This window comes from Rattus norvegicus, chromosome 20 (assembly GCF_021556685.1).
Source record: "Rattus norvegicus strain SHRSP/BbbUtx chromosome 20, alternate assembly SHRSP_T2T, whole genome shotgun sequence".
Taxonomy (NCBI): Eukaryota; Metazoa; Chordata; class Mammalia; order Rodentia; family Muridae; genus Rattus; species Rattus norvegicus.
The window spans coordinates 57,092,921-57,113,457 of record NC_141553.1 but is presented as its reverse complement, the minus strand read 5'-3'; the positions used below and the strand labels follow the sequence as shown (position 1 = coordinate 57,113,457).

General features: G+C 39.7%; 1 protein-coding gene across 10 annotated transcripts in view; it reads right to left on the bottom strand.

The window, feature by feature from the left end:
• Positions 1–901: 901 nt before the first annotated feature.
• Ascc3 (activating signal cointegrator 1 complex subunit 3) overlaps positions 902–20,537 on the bottom strand; it is a 280,053-nt gene continuing 260,417 nt past the window's right edge. For 5 of the 10 annotated variants that reach the window (XM_087597567.1, XM_087597566.1, XM_087597570.1 and 2 more), the window contains 3 exon segments: positions 17,845–18,054; positions 5,579–5,754; positions 902–1,652 (listed from right to left, as the gene is read on the bottom strand). In XM_087597567.1, the coding sequence (XP_087453693.1) occupies positions 1,511–1,652; positions 5,579–5,754; positions 17,845–18,054 (528 nt within the window). In that variant the 3' untranslated portion in view covers positions 902–1,510. 10 annotated transcript variants of the gene reach the window in all.

Sequence of the window (20,537 nt, the reverse complement as noted above, 5' to 3'; positions counted from 1 at the left end):
GAAATTACTACAATTACTACTATTGTTTGTTAAGTGGACTTGTATGAAACTGTTTCCTAAATTCTTATGTTTATGCCTATAGACAAGTGCTGCTTTCAGCACTCATGAAGCAGCTCTTGATTTTGTTTTTTTTTTAACAGTGATTCTTTTCTAAGGCTCATGGTTAATCAACATACTAAGAAGTAACTGTTGAGGATTTAGTTTTAACTGGGGCAATTATATCACCCCTATGCTTTACAGGGGTCATTATGGAAGAGGAGGCAGACAAATCTAAGCACTAGATCATGAGAAGAAGGGCTGTGACATTATCTCCAAGGAATGGTGGGGCCATCATGACCATGAACTCACAGGCTGCACGCACGAGACTGCATGTATCCACACTCAGTCATGGATGGAGGAGGACCCAGAGCCCTAGCCCTTCCCAGGGAAGGCTGTTGAGGCCGGGCAAGAGGGAGTCACTGTTGAGTTCTCATGCTCTTGGGGCTAACCCTAACCCATGCTCATCTAGACAGCCCGGGGCACATTCAGTGCATTCACAAACAACATGGTAAGAAAGCAGAATAAGGACAGCAGGCAAGGAGGGTGATGGCAGTGGCAGGCATGTGAAAGGACTGAGGACTGAATGTGAGCAGGATGTATGTTATACATGCAGGAACCACCAAAGAGTAAACTTAAAAAAAAGGAAACCTCTAATTTGTAAGACAGATCACTCAAATGTTTCATCATTGTATGTTTTCTTAAAGAACAACAACATCAACACCAAACACTTTGAAGTTGTAGGCCAAATTCTAAAAATTAGGATTTGTGTAATTTTAAATACTGTCAAAATTCTTGGTCATTAAAAGTGGTAAGAAAAACAGAGGATATAATGGGGCAGTAACGTGAGAAAAAAGAGAGTAGCTTGTCTGGAAGGAGCACTCTATATATTTTATTTCCACCAGTTACAGTGTTCACATTTTCCAAGATCAGTGTATGATCTTTGAAAAGTCATTGATCTCTGCAATATAATTTCATATCATATATTACTATGATTTATAAGAAATCTGTGAAGCTATTTTTATATGTGATCAAACCAAAGTATGAATTTTGCTAATAAGATCAACTTTGTATCACGTCATAGAATTATATATTTTAAGTTGCTTAAACTTTTAACCCGTCACATCACAATGTAATTTTCTTTAGAAAAAAAGAGTAGCTGGTATTCATGTAAACAGTACATCATGAGATGCAAAGTTTGATAATCCATAACTATCACTCCAATGTACACGACTTAAAAATGATACTAGAGCTTACTTATCTTACATGTAAAGAAACCCACAAATCTGTTACAAAAGGCAGCAGTCCAGGCTAATGTAGCTGGAATCAACACTGTGGCTGCTGTCAATTTCCTAGTTGTTTTTAGGTTTGAAGTTGATTTTGCCAAGGCAGACACCAAATAATTCAGCTTGTCCACATGACTGAGCAGCCGAGACTCAGCTCCTTGGTTCAATGGCCTGTTTGGGTCACAATATTATGCCAAGTCAGTTGAGACATCAGGGACTTCTGTGTTGATCTGGGTGGAGATGTCTGCTTTTGTGACATTGAGAAAGATGTCATACTGCTGGTCTAGGCCGAGGTAACAGTCACTCATGAGATACAGGGTAAAGATATATCTGAAAGATAGAAGAACATTATACGTGTGGGTAATAAGGCCTTTACGAATACATCACTGTATATAAAATGCACCAATAAAACTGGAGATGAAATGCAAATTTGCAGCCAAGCTTTAATCTTTATTTACATTCCAGCTCCCCACACCCCCTACCTAGTTCCTCAAACCATTCTCCCTACTCCTTGCTCTAAGAGGGTGTCCCCCATCCCTGGGTATCCCCCTTCCCTATGGCCTCAAGTCTTTCAAGGATTAGGTGTATCTTCTCCCACTGAGGCCAGTCCTGAGTCCAGGAAGTTCTCTGCTGTGTATGTGCCAGGGGTATCTCAGACCAGCCCTTGTATGCTCCTGGTTGGTGGTGCAGACTCTGGGATCTTGCAGGGGTCTGGGTTAGTTAAGACTGCTGGTCTTCCTATGGGGTCAACCTCCCCTTCAACTCCTTCAATTCTTCCCCTAATTCCTCCATAGAGGTCCCCAACTTCAGTCCAAAGGTTGGGTATAAGTATCTGCATCTGTCTTGGTCAGCTGCTGGTAGGGCCTCTCAAGGTTTTCCAGTGACTGGCCCAAACTGGAATCCCTCTCATGGGGGTGCACGAAGGGCTGACCCATTATTGATGCTACAATGTGTTCATAGACAGGCACCTAGCATGGCTGTCCTCTGACAGCCCTAGCAATCTTTTCTCTTTTATGAAGCAAAGTTGGGATTAAGAAATTAGCATGAGGTTGTTTATCAGGTTAAGTAGTTCTCTGGTGGAACTTTTGGAGTCACTTAAGTACACTATCTTATCATCTGCAAACAGTGATATTTTGATTTCTTACTTTCCAATTTGTATCCCCTTGACCTCCTTTTGTTGTCTGATTGCTCTGGCTAGGACTTCAAGAACTATATTGAATAAGTAGGGAGAGAGTGGGCAGCCTTGTCTAGTCCCTGATTTTAGTGGGATTGCTTCAAGTTTCTCTCCATTTAGTTTGATGTTAGCTACTGGTTTGCTGTTTATTGCTTTTTACTATGTTTAGATATGAGCTTTGAATTCCTGATTTTTTCCAGGACTTTTATCATGAAGGGGTGTTGAATTTTGTCAAATGCTTTCTCAGCATCTAATGAAATGACCATGTGGTTCTTATCCTCGAGTTTGTTTATATGGTGGATTACATTGATGGTTTTCCGTATATTAAACCATCCCTGCATCGCTGGGATGAAGCCTACTTGATCATGGTGGATGATCGTTTTGATGTGTTGTTGGATTCGGTTTGCAAGAATTTTATTGAGTATTTCTGCGTCAATATTCATAAGGGAAATTGGTCTGAACTTCTCTTTCTTTGTTGGGTCTTTGTGTGGTTTTGGTGTAAGAGCAATTGTGGCTTCATAGAAGGAAACAACTTCAGCAAAGTGTCGGCATATAAAATTAACTCAAACAAATCAGTAGCCTTCCTCTACTCAAAGGATAAACAGGCTGAGAAAGAAATTAAGGAAATGACATCTTTCACAATAGTTCCAAATAACATAAAATATCTTGGTGTGACTTTAACCAAGCAAGTGAAAGATCTGTATGACGAGAACTTCAAATCTCTGAAGAAAGAAATTGAGGAAGACCTCAGAAGATGGAAAGACCTTCCATGCTCATGGATTGGCAGGATTAATATAGTAAAAATGGCCATTTTGCCAAAAGCAATCTACGTATTCAATGTAATCCCTGTCAAAATTCCTACTCAATTCTTTACAGAGATAGAAAGAGCAATTTGCAAATTCATTTGGAATAACAAACAAACAAACAACAAAAACAAAACCCCCAGGATAGCAAAAACTATACTCAACAATAAAAGAACTTCTGGGGGAATCACCATCCCTGACTTCAAGCAGTATTACAGAGCAATAATCATAAAAACTGTATGGTATTGGTACAGAGAGGCAGATAGACCAGTGGAACAGAACTGAAGACCCAGAAATGAACCCACACACCTATAGTCACTTGATGTTTGACAAAGGAGCTAAAACGATCCAAAGGAAGAAAGACAGCATTTTCGACAAATGGTGCTGGTTCAACTGGCAGTCAGCATATAGAAGAATGCAAATTGATCCAGTCTTATTACCAAGTAGAAAGCGTAAGTCCAAGTTGGTCAAGGACCTCCATATCAAACCAGATACACTCAATCTAATAGAAGAAAAAGTGGGGAAGAGTCTCGAACACATGGGCACTGGGGAAATTTTCCTGAACAAAACACCAATGGCTTATGCTCTTAAGATCGAGAATCAACAAATGGGATCTCATAAAACTGCAAAGCTTTGGTAAAGCAAAAGACACTGTCATTAGGACAAAACGGCAACCAACAGATTGGGAAAAGATCTTTACCAATCCTACATCTGATAGAGGGCTAATATCCAAAATATACATAGAACTCAAGAAGTTAGACTGCAGGGAGACAAATAACCCTATTAAAAATGGGGTAAAGAGCTAAAAAAAAAACATTCTCAGTTAAGGATTATCGAATGGCCAAAAAGCACCTAAAGAAATGTTCAACATCCTTAGTCATTAGGGAAATGCAAATCAAAACAACCCTGAGATTCCACCTCACACCAGTCAGAATGGCTAAGATCAAAACCTCAGGTACAGGCAAATGCTGGCGAGGATGTGGAGAAAGAGGAACACTCCTCCATTGTTGGTGGGATTGCAAACTGGTACAACCACTCTGGAAATCAGTCTGGTGGTTCCTCAGAAAATTGGACAGTCCACTACCTGAGGACCCAGCTATACCTTTCTTGGGCGTATACCCAAAAGATGCTCCAACATACAAAAAAGACACATGCTCCACTATGTTCATAGCAGCCTTATTTATAATAGCCAGAAGCTGGAAAGAACCCAGATGCCCTTCAACAGAGGAATGGATACAGAAAATGTGGTACATCTACACAATGGAGTACTACTAAGCTATCAAAAACAATGACTTCAAGAAATTCATAGGCAAATGGAATGAACTAGAAAATATCATCCTGAGCGATGTTACTCAATCACAGAAAAACACGCTTGGTATGTACTCATTGATAAGTGGATATCAGCCAAAAAGCTCAAATTACCCAAGATGCAATCCACAGACCACAGGAAGCTCAAGAAGAAGGATGACCAAAATGTGGATGCTCCCACTCCTTCTTAAAAGGGGAAAAAATATCCATAGGAGAGGTTATGGAAGCAAAGTTTAGAGCAGTGACTCAAGGAATAGTCATTCAGAGCCTGACCCACATGTTGTCCATATATATACAGCCACCAAAACTAGTTAAGATTAATGAAGCTAGAAAATGCATGCTGAAAGGGACCGGATATAGATCTTTCCTGAGACACACATCCAGAGCATGTCCAATACAGAGGTCAATGCTAGCAGCAAACCACCGAACTGAGAATAGGACCCCCTTGGGAGGAATTAGAGGAAGTATTGAAAGAGCTTGCAACCCCATAAAAACAACAATGCCAACCAACCAGAGCTTCCAGGGACTAAACTATTACCCAAAGACTATACATGGAGTGACCCAGGGCTCCAACTGCATATGTAGCAGAGAATAGCCTTGTTGGGACACCAGTGGAAGGGGAAGCCCTTGGTCCTGCCAAGGTTGGACCCCCAGTGCAGGGGAATATAGGGGGGCAGTAAGAGGGATGTATGGGGGGAATACCTGTATGGGGGAGGAAGAGGGAAGGGGAGGGGATGGGGGATTATGGATAGGAAACCGGGAAGTGGAATAACCTTTGAAATTAAGTAAAGAAATACATCTAATAAAAAATTAAAAAAGGAAAAAGAAATTAGCTTGAACACCTATGCAAGCATAAGCATTAACAGAGGTGCAGGGGAGAGGGTCATTAGTACATACGCTAATGAAGACAGGGTTTTCAGGACAGACACACCACCATCACGACCTTGGAACTTGTATAAGGGTCTACTTACCTTCCAGGTGCTTCCGGAGTAAAGAAAGAGATGGAAGCCTCGTGATGAGTTCGAACAAATCCTACGCGTTTTACAGCCACCAGCTCTCTCTTATCCACTTCTCCTAATATCAAAAACCACCCTTCATCTTTTAATTTTGGAAATCGAGGAGTAACTGCGTGACTCTCATGTTTTACCTGAAAATCAGAAAACGAGATAAAACATTACGAATAGGTTTACCGGGAGTCCCACACCCGCGGATCCCGGCCCGCAGCAGCTCTCTGCTCCCAAACCCTGTGGGAGAGAGACCTCACCGCCTGGTCAGGTGGGCACTCGTGAGGCTGCAGAGCAGAAAAGACCACCAACACTGCTCACCCCTGCCCACATCCCTGGCCCTAGAGGAAACTGTATACGGCCTCTGGGTTCTCGTAGAGGAGGGCCCAGGAGCAGCAGGACCACTGCGTCTGAGACACCACCAGAACCTGAAGAGACCTACCGGATAAACAGTTCTCTGCACCCAAATCCCGTGGGAGGGAGAGCTAAACCTTCAGAGAGGCAGACACACCTGGGAAACCAGAAGAGACTGCACTCTGCACACATCTCTGACACCAGAGGAAAACACGAAACGCCATCTGGAACCCTGGTGCACGGAGGCTCCCAGAAAGGGCGGCGCAGATATCTTGGTTGCTGCCGCCGCGGAGAGCTCGAAGGCAGTACCCCATGAGCAAACTTGAGCCTCGGGACCACAGGTAAGACCAACTTTTCTGCTGCAAGTGACCTGCCTGATGAACACCAGACACAGGCCCACAGGAACAGCTGAAGACTTATAGATAGGAAAAACTACACGCCCGAAAGCAGAACACTCTATCCCCATAACTGGCTGAAAGAAAACAGGAAAACAGGTCTACAGCACTCCTGACACACAGGCTTATAGGACAGTCTAGCCACTGTCAGAAATAGCAGAAAACAGTAACACTAGAGATAATCTGATGGCAAGAGGCAAGCGCAGGAACCCAAGCAACAGAAACCAAGACTACATGGCATCATCGGAGCCCAATTCTCCCACCAAAGCAAACACGGAATATCCAAACACACCAGAAAAGCAAGATCTAGTTTCAAAATCGTATTTGATCATGATGCTGGACGACTTCAAGAAAGACGTGAAGAACTCCCTTAGAGAACAAGTAGAAGCCTACAGAGAGGAATCGCAAAAATCCCTGAAAGAATTCCAGGAAAACATAAATAAACAAGTAGAAGCCCATAGAGAGGAGACACAAAAATCCCTGAAAGAATTCCAGGAAAACACAATCAAACAGTTGCAGGAATTAAAAATGGAAATAGAAGCAATCAAGAAAGAACACATGGAAACAACCCTGGATATAGAAAACCAAAAGAAGAGACAAGGAGCTGTAGATACGAGCTTCACCAACAGAATACAAGAGATGGAAGAGAGAATCTCAGGAGCAGAAGATTCCATAGAAATCATTGACTCAACTGTCAAAGATAATGTAAAGTGGAAAAAGCTACTGGTCCAAAATATACAGGAAATCCAGGACTCAATGAGAAGATCAAACCTAAGGATAATAGGTATAGAAGAGAGTGAAGACTCCCAGCTCAAAGGACCAGTAAATATCTTCAACAAAATCATAGAAGAAAACTTCCCTAACCTAAAAAAAGAGATACCCATAGACATACAAGAAGCCTACAGAACTCCAAATAGATTGGACCAGAAACACCTCCTGTCACATAATAGTCAAAACACCAAACGCACAAAATAAAGAAAGAATATTAAAAGCAGTAAGGGAAAAAGGTCAAGTAACATATAAAGGCAGACCTATCAGAATCACACCAGACTTTTCGCCAGAAACTATGAAGGCCAGAAGATCCTGGACAGATGTCATACAGACCCTAAGAGAACACAAATGCCAGACCAGGTTACTGTATCCTGCAAAATTCTCAATTCACATAGATGGAGAAACCAAGATATTCCATGACAAAACCAAATTTACACAATATCTTTCTACAAATCCAGCACTACAAAGGATAATAAATGGTAAAGCCCAACATAAGGAGGCAAGCTATACCCTAGAAGAAGCAAGAAACTAATCGTCTTGGCAACAAAACAAAGAGAATGAAAGCACACAAACATAACCTCACATCGAAATATGAATATAACGGGAAGCAATAATCACTATTCCTTAATATCTCTCAACATCAATGGCCTCAACTCCCCAATAAAAAGACATAGATTAACAAACTGGATATGCAACGAGGACCCTGCATTCTGCTGCCTACAGGAAACACACCTCAGAGACAAAGACAGACATTACCTCAGAGTGAAAGGCTGGAAAACAATTTTCCAAGCAAATGGACAGAAGAAGCAAGCTGGAGTAGCCATTCTAATATCAAATAAAATCAATTTTCAACTAAAAGTCATCAAAAAAGATAAGGAAGGACACTTCATATTCATCAAAGGAAAAATCCACCAAGATGAATTCTCAATCCTAAATATCTATGCCCCAAATGCAAGGGCACCTACATACGTAAAAGAAACCTTACTAAAGCTCAAAACACACATTGCACCTCACACAATAATAGTGGGAGATTTCAACACCCCACTCTCATCAATGGACAGATCATGGAAACAGAAATTAAACAGAGACGTAGACAGACTAAGAGAAGTCATGAGCCAAATGGACTTAACAGATATTTATAGAACATTCTATCCTAAAGCAAAAGGATATATATTCTTCTCAGGTCCTCATGGTACTTTCTCCAAAATTGACCATATAATTGGTCAAAAAACGGGCCTCAACAGGTACAGAAAGATAGAAATAATCCCATGCGTGCTATCGGACCACCACGGCCTAAAACTGGTCTTCAATAACAATAAGGGAAGAATGCCCACATATACGTGGAAATTGAACAATGCTCTCCTCAATGATAACCTGGTCAAGGAAGAAATAAAGAAAGAAATTAAAAACTTTTTAGAATTTAATGAAAATGAAGGTACAACATACCCAAACTTATGGGACACAATGAAAGCTGTGCTAAGAGGAAAACTCATAGCGCTGAGTGCCTGCAGAAAGAAACAGGAAAGAGCATATGTCAGCAGCTTGACAGCACACCTAAAAGCTCTAGAACAAAAAGAAGCAAATACACCCAGGAGGAGTAGAAGGCAGGAAATAATCAAACTCAGAGCGGAAATCAACCAAGTAGAAACAAAAAGGACCATAGAAAGAATCAACCAAAGTTGGTTCTTTGAGAAAATCAACAAGATAGATAAACCCTTAGCCAGACTAACGAGAGGACACAGAGAGTATGTCCAAATTAACAAAATCAGAAATGAAAAGGGAGACATAACTACAGATTCAGAGGATATTCAAAAAATCATCAGATCTTACTATAAAAGCCTATATTAAACAAAACTTGAAAATCTGCAGGAAATGGACAATTTCCTAGACAGATACCAGGTATCGAAGTTAAATCAGGAACAGATAAACCAGTTAAACAACCCCATAACTCCTAAGGAAATAGAAGCAGTCATTAAAGGTCTCCCAACCCAAAAGAGCCCAGGTCCAGACGGGTTTAGTGCAGAATTCTATCAGACCTTCATAGAAGACCTCATACCAATATTATCCAAACTATTCCACAAAATTGAAACAGATGGAGCACTACCGAATTCCTTCTACAAAGCCACAATTACTCTTATACCTAAACCACACAAAGACACAACAAAGAAAGAGAACTTCAGACCAATTTCCCTTATGAATATCGACGCAAAAATACTCAATAAAATTCTGGCAAACCGAATCCAAGAGCACATCAAAACTTGATCCACCATGATGAAGTAGGCTTCATCCCAGGCATGCAGGGATGGTTTAATATACGGAAAACCATCGTGATTCAGTATATAAACAAACCGAAAGAACAAAACCACATGATCATTTCATTAGATGCTGACAAAGCATTTGACAAAATTCAACACCCCTTCATGATAAAAGTCCTGGAAAGAATAGGAATTCAAGGCCCATACCTAAACATAGTAAAAGCCATATACAGAAAACCAGTTGCTAACATTAAACTAAATGGAGAGAAACTTGAAGCAATCCCACTAAAATCAGGGACTAGACAAGGCTGCCCACTCTCTCCCTACTTATTCAATATAGTTCTTGAAGGTCTAGCCAGAGCAATCAGACAACAAAGGAGGTCAAGGGGATACAGATCGGAAAAGAAGAAGTCAAAATATCACTATTTGCAGATGATATGATAGTATATTTAAGTGATCCCAAAAGTTCCACCAGAGAACTACTAAAGCTGATAAACAACTTCAGCAAAGTGGCTGGGTATAAAATTAACTCAAATAAATCAGTAGCCTTCCTCTACACTAAAGAGAAACTAGCCGAGAAACAAATTAGGGAAACGACACCCTTCATAATAGACCCAAATAATATAAAGTACCTCGGTGTGACTTTAACCAAGGAAGTAAAAGATTTGTACAATAAGAACTTCAAGACACTGATGAAAGAAATTGAAGAAGACCTCAGAAGATGGAAAGATCTCCCATGCTCATGGATTGGCAGGATTAATATAGTAAAAATGGCCATTTTACCAAAAGCGATCTACAGATTCAATGCAATCCCCATCAAAATACCAATCCAATTCTTCAAAGAGTTAGACAGAACAATTTGCAAATTCATCTGGAATAACAAAAAACCCAGGATAGCTAAAACTATCCTCAACAATAAAAGGACTTCAGGGGGAATCACTATCCCTGAACTCAAGCAGTATTACAGAGCAATAGTGATAAAAACTGCATGGTATTGGTACAGAGACAGACAGATAGACCAATGGAATAGAATTGAAGACCCAGAAATGAACCCACACACCTATGGTCACTTGATTTTTGACAAAGGAGCCAAAACCATCCAATGGAAAAAAGATAGCATTTTCAGCAAATGGTGCTGGTTCAACTGGAGGTCAACATGTAGAAGAATGCAGATCGATCCATCCTTATCACCCTGTACAAAGCTTAAGTCCAAGTGGATCAAGGACCTCCACATCAAACCAGACACACTCAAACTAATAGAAGAAAAACTAGGGAAGCATCTGGAACACATGGGCACTGGAAAAAATTTCCTGAACAAAACCCCAATGGCTTATGCTCTAAGATCAAGAATCGACAAATGGGATCTCATAAAACTGCAAAGCTTCTGTAAGGCAAAGGACACTGTGGTTAGGACAAAACGGCAACCAACAGATTGGGAAAAGATCTTTACCAATCCTACAACAGATAGAGGCCTTATATCCAAAATATACAAAGAACTCAAGAAGTTAGACCGCAGGGAGACAAATAACCCTATTAAAAAATGGGGTTCAGAGCTAAACAAACAATTCACAGCTGAGGAATGCCGAATGGCTGAGAAACACCTAAAGAAATGTTCAACATCTTTAGTCACAAGGGAAATTCAAATCAAAACAACCCTGAGATTTCACCTCACACCAGTGAGAATGGCTAAGATCAAAAACTCAGGTGACAGCAGATGCTGGCGAGGATGCGGAGAAAGAGGTAAACTCCTCCATTGTTGGTGGGGTTGCAGACTGGTACAACCATTCTGGAAATCAGTCTGGAGGTTCCTCAGAAAATTGGACATTGAACTGCCTGAGGATCCAGCTATACCTCTCTTGGGCATATACCCAAAAGATGCCCCAACATATAACAAAGACACGTGCTCCACTATGTTCATCGCAGCCTTATTTATAATAGCCAGAAAATGGAAAGAACCCAGATGCCCTTCAACAGAGGAATGGATACAGAAAATGTGGTACATCTACACAATGGAATATTACTCAGCTATCAAAAACAATGACTTTATGAAATTCGTAGGCAAATGGTTGGAACTGGAAAATATCATCCTGAGTGAGCTAACCCAATCACAGAAAGACATACATCGTATACACTCATTGATAAGTGGCTATTAGCCCAAATGCTTGAATTACCCTAGATGCCGAGAACAAATGAAACTCAAGACGGATGATCAAAATGTGAATGCTTCACTCCTTCTTCAAAAGGGGAACAAGAATACCCTTGGCAGGGAAGAGAGAGGCAAAGATTAAAACAGAGACTGAAGGAACACCCATTCAGAGCCTGCCCCACATGTGGCCCATACATAGACAGCCACCCAATTAGACAAGATGGATGAAGCAAAGAAGTGCAGACTGACAGGAGCCGGATGTAGATCGCTCCTGAGAGACACAGCCAGAATACAGCAAATACAGAGGCGAATGCCAGCAGCAAACCATTGAACTGAGAATAGGACCCCCGTTGAAGGAATCAGAGAAAGAACTGGAAGAGCTTGAAGGGGCTCGAGACCCCATATGTACAACAATGCCAAGCAACCAGAGCTTCCAGGGACCAAGCCACTACCCAAAGACTATACATGGACTGACCCTGGACTCTGACCTCATAGGTAGCAATGAATATCCTAGTAAGAGCACCAGTGGAAGGGGAAGTCCTGGGTCCTGCTAAGACTGAACCCCCAGTGAACTAGATTGTTGGGGGGAGGGCGGCAATGGGGGGAGGGTTGGGAGGGGAACACCCATAAGGAAGGGGAGGGGGAGGGGGATGTTTGCCCGGAAACTGGGAAAGGGAATAACACTCGAAATGTATATAAGAAATACTCAAGTTAATAAAAAAAAAACCAAAAAAAAAAAAAAAACCAAAACATTACGAATAGCTGTATTTTCTCTTCTGTTGGCTATGGTTACAAGTTTATGCTGTTTCACCTGAAGGCCATAAGTCCACACAACTCAAACACATGTATCTGTATGTCTTAGTTTCTTCTGTTCTCATTTGGTTTTAAACTAACAAATGAACAAATAAACAACAACAACAACAACAACAACAACAAAACCCAAAATCCAACTAATGATCTAAGTACAAGCAGGCAAGTCCCAACAAAGAAACAATAAATATAAAAAATCATGGCAATGTGATTTCTGAGAAAAATGGTCAATTCTAAAATAACAGATTCCCAAGAACAGTAAATTATAAAAGTTCCTCCAAAAGATCATTTAAGTGAAGGATTTTAGGAATATTTAATGATATAAAATTCTTGATGTCATCAAATAATTTTGTCACTGAATACATTAAAAATAATTCAAACAAGCTGCTGAAGGAATTAAGAGAGAAAGTACAGGATGCAATAGAGGCACTCAGGTGGGTGGAGAGATTATGAAGATCTGAGTTTAGATTCCTGTATCCATGTATAAAAGGTTGGGCATGGTGGTACATGCCTTTAATCTCAGAACTAGAGAGGTGGAGACAAGAGTATCCCCAGGGCTTGTGAGCCAGCTTAGCTCCTCAGTAAGCCCTAGGGCCAGTGAGAAGGACAAGCTAAAGGTATAGAAAATACATTTAATAAAAACAGATTTTCCAAATCTAGGAAATGAGATGTCTATGTAGATATATGAGGCATTTAAGATGCCAAGCAAACAAGCAAAGAGCTTTACTGTGTCATATTATAGCTGATGTATTAAATATACAGAAGGAACCAAGTCTCATAAAGTTGAATGCATCAGGAGAACTGATGATTTCTGAATAGAAATCTAAAACCTACTAGAATATATAGCAAGCTACTGAGTTCTGAGAGACAGTAACCGTCAATCCATATCACAATATTCAGTACCTTTTCGAGTTAAAGTAAGGAAAAAGGAAAAAGTTCCCATGCCAAGCACAAATTAAGGATTTGTTGAGGGAATCATTTGGTAGAGGAAGATAAGCAGATCCATGGGAAAACTGTAAGCCATGCTAGAACAGAAGTTAAACAATAAGAAAGCACTAAACAGTAGGAAGTCAATGAAATGAGAGGAATTAATGTACACTTGTCAATGGTAACTGAATGTTAGTGGATTCAATTTTTCAAAAGAAAAGAGTAGAAGATGGATTTAAAATTAATCCAGGGGCTGGGCAGATAGCTCAATGGGTAAGGAGTTTGCTGTGTAAGTATGAAGACTGGAGTGTGTGAATGTTCAGGACCCACATAAATGCCTGGTGCCTGTGGCAGTCCATTTATAATCTTAGAACTTAAGAAGCAGACACAAGGAATTCTTTCAGGTTAATTTGGGAGACAAGTTGAATCAGTGAGTGTCAGGTTCAAGTGAGGGACTTGAGTCAATATCTAAGGTTAGGAGTTGACCAAAGAAGATATCCAATCTCAACCTCTAGCTTCCACATATACCTGTGCACATGCACCTGCACACACACCATGTATGCTCACCCCCCAAAAGAGTCAAATATTTGTTGCCTCCAATAAATCTATCTAATTCTCAGAGATATACATCCTTAGTTTGGTGAAAGGACACACACACACACACACACACACACCACACACACACACACACACACAAAACATTCATGAAACGAGGAGCTAGGAGGTGTGGGCCTTGCTGAAAAAAAATAGTCTTCTAACTACAATTAATGAGAAGAGTTAAAGAAGTCACTTTCCAAGATAAAGGGAGCAACCCTCCAGGGGATACTTCAGTGCTAAAGCTATACACACTAAACATTGGTATATGCAAGTTCATAAGCGAATACTGAGGGATGCAGATTCATTTCAATATACTACCAGCAGCAGGTGACATTAGATCCTCTAAGCAAAAGAAACAACCACAAAACCACAAAACCACAATTACAGGTACTGTAGAGCAAATGGACTTAACAGACATCTAGAGAATTTTCTACCAAACACTGCAGATGCTGCTTGTCTCAGAAGACCATAGAAGTTTCTCTAAAATAGCCCATGTGTTAGGGTAGGAAAAATACTAATAGAAGAAAACTGAAGTAATTCATTGCATTTTGTGATTAGAAAAATTAAAATTAAATCAATAGTAAGAGAAATTAAAGAACATATACAAACTCACAGAGAATGAACAACACATTACAGAATCAGAAAATTGTGTCACTGAAAAACAAAGAGAAGAACTATAAAGCCACTCTAACTGGATGAAATGAAAGTACAGAACAGCGCAACCTATTAAATAAAATTCAAGTGGTTCCAAAAGAGGAGTTTTTATAGCTATATATCCACAGGTGACAGCAGATCCTGGCAAGGATGTGGAGAAAGAAAACTCCTCCATTGCTGGTGGGATTGCAAGCTGGTACAACCACTCTGGAAATCAGTCTGGTGGTTCCTCAGAAAACTGGATAGAGTACTACCTGAGGACCCAACTATACCTCTCCTGGGCATATACCCAAAAGATGTTCCAACATATAACAAGGACACATGCTCCACTATGTTCATAGCAGCCTTATCAGCCAAAAGCTGGAAAAAACCCAGACGTCCTTCAACAGAGGAACAGATACAGAAAATGTGGTGCATTTACACAATGGAGTACTACTCAGCCATTAAAAACAATGACTTCATGAAATTCCTAATCAAATGGAATGAACTAGAACATATCATCCTGAGTGAGGTAACCTAGTCACAAAAGAACACACATGGTATGCACTCACTGATAAATGGTAATTAGAAAAAAAAGTTTGGAATACCCATGATACAACTCGCAGACCATTTGAAAGTCAACAAGGAAGACCAAAGTATGGGTGCCTCAGTACTACTTAGAAGGGGGAACAAAATAATGAGGGTGGGAGGGTCTTGGGAGGAAGAGAGGAGGAGGAGGAGAGAAAAAAAAGGGAAGGGTAGGATTAGGTGTGGGAGGAGACGGTCGAGATGTTCAGAGGGTAAGGAAATTGAACAGAGGTGTGTAGCAATGGGGGGTGGGGAGCTGGCAGTAGCCACCAGAAAGTCCCAGATGCCAGAAATACAAGAGACTCCCAGGATCCAACGGGATGACATTAGCTGAAATACCCCCAAAAAAGGGGGAGAGAACCTGTAGAGACTATATCCAGAGGTTAGGCACGGCCCCCAGTTGAGGGATGGGACCACCCACCATTCACAAAATTTTAACCCAGAATTGCATCTGTCTAAAGGAAATACAGGGACAAAGAGTGGAACGGAGACTGAAGGAAAGCTATCCAGAGACTGCCCTACTTGGGGATCCAGTCCATCTGCAGACACTAAACCTAGACACTATTGCTGATGCCAAGAAATGCTTGCTGACGGGAACCTGATATGGATGTCTCCTGAGAGGCTCTGTCAGAGCCTTACCAATGCAGATGTGGATGCTTGATTGGACTAAGCATGGGGATCCCAATGGAGGACTTAGGGGAAGGACTGAAGGAGCTGAGGGGGTTTGCAACTCCATAGGAAGAATAATATCAACCAACCAGATACCTCAAAGCTCCAAGGGACTAAACCACCAACCAAAGAATACACATGGAGTGACACATGACTCCAGTTGCATGTGTATCAAAGGATGGCCTTGTCTGGGAGAAGCTCTTGGTCTTGTGAAGGCTTGATTACTCAGAGTAGGGTATGCTAAGGTGGTGGGTGGGTGGGTGAGAGCACCTTCATGGAGACAGGGAAAGGGGATGGAATGGGGGTTTTTGGCAGCGAAACTGGGAGGGGGGGAATAACATTTGAAATGTAAATAAACAAAATAACCAATAAAAATAATATAAAAGAATAAAGCACCTTAAGGTCTTAGAAAACAAGAACAAGTCAACCCCTAAAGTAGATTGGATGGAAAGAAGTAATAATTATAAGGGCAGAAAAGAATGAGATAGAAATTGGAAAAAAAATATAAAGAATCAATGAAACAATCTATGAAATCATAAACAAGATAAACTTGACAAATCTTGAGACAAACTGAGCAATAGAGAAGAAAGAAAATGTAGACGAAATAGACAATGTTCATGACCTGTGACCTACCAACCGACGAGATGGAAGCAGTGAGGGTAAGAGAGCCAGCTACACAGAGCCAGGCTCAGATGCACTTCCTGCTGAATGCTGCCACACCTTAAGAACTAGGCTGCTCAGATGATTTCATAGGAGGGAAAAGGGCTACAAAGCAAGTTCTAGGCCCACCCACACAGAAACTGAAACTGTGTAGCAGTTTGGACCGTGACTGGCTGTAAATATGATAATACTTGAAGTTTACTTTGGGACTGACTACTACAAAGATCATCTATTGGTTTTGTAAGACATAAATATACTAATACCAATAAAGTTTTTTCTTAGACTTCACAGTGTTCCAGAGGCAGGCAGCTTCTTTTATAAAAGTAGTTGTAAATTGTTAGTTTTTTCTTTTTTTTTTTTAAAGCACAATTAAGTCTACTTTTAAAGGTGAATACTAGGGTAATTTCACAATGATTTTATTTTTGCAATTACTCCTATTCTTCATCTATGATTATTAACAGTCTTCTCATTTGGGATAATTAGCATCTGAGAATGTTCCCAGTAAAGTCTTGCCATGACAGAGGTATTTAGTTGATATTTATATTGATAAAATTGTGGTGTTAGAGATCAAACAAAGGTTGCAGTAGTAGGATTTCACAACAGTACAGAGTCATTGACCATTTTGTGTGTGGGAACAGAGCAAAAGCTGGTAGCTGCAACCTTATTCGTCAGGGCATACTTCTAACCGCAGCAAGGCCTGAAACCACCAGTCTGACAGGGAGACTAAGTCTTTCTTACTTCAGTTATGATGGCACTTAAAAACAATCTTCCTACATTACTTGGTCTTCTAAGACTTGAATGATTTAGGTATCAGGCTACAGAAGAGAGCACAGTAATATACAATTAAATCACTGTACATGCACAAAATTGACAAAGCTTTCTTAAATGCAAGGAAGCAGGCAGATGTGGCAACTGAGCCTCAGAAAGTTTAGTGTCTTATTCAGACACCGAGGACTAAGTAGGAAAGTTTAGTGTCTTATTCAGACACCGAGGACTAAGGAGGAAGACCTCAACCTCACCTGCATCTAGTGTTCTGTAGGTCCTGAACATCAAGATACTCCAGGGCATGCTTCTTAAGAGTTTAATGTCCTTAAATATCCCGTGGAGCACTAAGGTATCAGATCTCTGAGACTCTGTTTTGGTTATGGTGGAGTGGGGCCAAGGAATCTATACTTTAAAAGCACTCCAGCTGTAAAAGTCTGTGAGGAGTGCTACAGGCAGTGTAAGGTAGAGGGATATTCTGGATATAAAAAATGACACATGAGGAGAACTGATTAATTTCAAAAGATTGATGCTCGCTGCTAATGCCAGTTGAGAAAGCAGGATTCATGAATGGCACGGACACATTAGCAATAGAAAAGGTATGTGTGGTGGTGCATGCGAATACTCGGTGTGAAATATTTGAGAATGGAAACCAAATACTACAACCTTGTGGAACTCAAAATGGACTCTCTGTAGGCTGACTTGAAGCACATACTGCTGATCAGCATGCAACTTGATCCATGTGTTTTCATCCCGTTTGTCTGCTGTCAGAGTTGAGATGGAGAGTTCATTATGTCCTTCAACTGAGTCATCCCAGGAGCCTTTAACACTTATGCCAACATTTATCACGGGCAAGTGAGATAAGAAATTCCATGCCTGGATGAAAAAGAAAAACAATAAGGGAACTGTTAGAGGAAAGTGCAGTGAACAACTAAGAAATGGTGTGCTTCTAGAAAGTCGGCCTTGGAACTTGGAGACTCAATCTGTGATGTAGCTGTTGAAGTAACAGAGACCCTTTATACTTCTCTCAGCTTTATACTAGGATGCTACCAATGATGTGACCCATTTACCCACTCAGATTTTATTAGCTCTTTTTCTATACGTGTATATGGGGAAAGATTATCTCTCAACATCAATACTTTTCATAATCAACTGAAAAAAAAGACTTATTACAATCTAAACTTATATCTTTATTGTAAATCTCACATGACATTGAGTAACTATTGGCCATACTTAAAAGTAATTATGATTAAAAATGTTTACTGGTAACTTTTTTGTTTTAGAGATGCACCTATTCAGATACTTTATGTGATTATTTAATGTGGAGAGCATTACCTGGGACAATACAGAAAACTTGAAAAGAAATTTCATTAGGCAACTTAATGAAACATAATGACGATACACTTTTGGGGAGAGGTTCACATTCTATATTTATTCTGGAAGTTTCTACAGTAAATACTGTAATAGCTGTAATTCATAGGGAGTCCTATAAGTCTAGGGGTCTTTCTAGAAAAAAAAATACTTTTTGGCATTAACATTCTGACAGTACTTAAATACTGACAGTTATTAGACCAACACATATTTTGCCACATTATTCTTCCTCTTTAAGACACCTGTGAATAATCATTCAATCAATGCTCAACAGTGTTGAATGAATGTATGAAAGAAAATCTAAACCTCTGGAAACCATGTCACAAGAAACTCAAGGTGCTAAGGTAACTGTCACCTTTTGTAACATTTACGAAATACTTGTAATGTAGTTTAAATATTACACAAGCACTTTCACTTAGCTACAGAATGTAGTTTAAGAACACATGATGGCCAGGTCCCCGCCAGAACCAGCTGTCAGGAAGCAGAGAGACTGCTCTACTTACGACTGGTCAAAATGTAAGAATGGCCAAGGAGACGCATGCAAATATCAGTGGGCACTTAATTAATGAGATCACACATGTGAACTTTATTATTATTATCTTTACTTGCACAGTTCAATTAGTTACTGATACAATGTTTTCTGCTTTTATCAACTCTTTGAATTTTACTCTACCATGCTCTTAAAAGTCTAATCTGGATTTTATATGTATTAAATCTCTTGGAAGTATTTATTACTGCTTTCAGCTTTTAATGTGTACACATTTATTTACTGGGTGTATGTATATATATATGTATATGTATAAACAGCTATCTATCTATCTATCTATCTATCTATCTATCTATCTATCTATCTATCATCTAACTATATCTCATGAAATATTTTTAAAGAAACTGCTCAGACATTTCAATACCAGCCAAACATATTTATCTGAGGATTAATCTTCATCTATTGAATCAGGCAAGATCACTGCCATGCATACAATTATTTAATTAGCAGCCAAATCCTCTGCCAGTCAGCAGCCGTTCCAGGCATACTGATGGGGTAGGAGATGCAAATCTCACAGTCGTACTGCTTTTTCTCATTACTACTGCAATTAGCACTTAAATTGATGCTTTAAACATACTAATTTCTGGAATAATTCAGGATTTGTATGTTACCTGGGATCGCCTCACTGCAGAGCCGACACCAGATTGCTCTGCAAATTGAAGCACTTTTGAGCCAAATAACCATCATCATATCAGACAGAGCCAATTTGCATTTGGTTTTAAAGATAACAGAATGGCAATTTATGCAAATAAATTAAGTAAGTTTACTTCTGAGTTCTCCCTCAACTAATTATAACAATGTCCTAATTTTTCGTCACATCTAAAACTTGGCTTGAAGTCAGTGTATGTTATGTGAGAAATCTGTTGTTGCTAACAGTAGTCTTTTTTGAATTCAAAGATGTTTTTATTCATAATTTTGATGGTAATTTAGTTAGAAAGTTAGGCATTTATTATGAATATTTAAATAATGATTTGTGTCAATTTGGGGTTCAACAGAAACTGAACAGTCAATCAGACATTTCTGCCTGATACACTTTTACAAGTCTTACTTTAAAGTTTCACTTTGAAAATAAAGAGACATGGTATAGAAGTTCCTCTCAATTCTTGAAGTTTCAGACCAATATATCAATTGTGGAGAACTTCTAAATACTTACTTTAAAACTTCAAGATAAGATCTAATGACTTAAAGGTTTAGACAAGCCAAATATTTCTGGCATCATTCATTCATACTTTTGGTTTCCAAAAGATTGGCTAGCTGACTTAATCTGCCTTTTACAACATCAATTTAACTTTCTATATAAGTCAAATAGTTCACAAAGAGATTGTTTGAAAGAATATCTTATAATTTAGGAATAAAATATTGATTAAGGACTTAAGACATAAACAAGTAATTGAAGGGGTTTTGTAATTGACGCATCCCCCCCCCAGTGAAATTCAAAGTC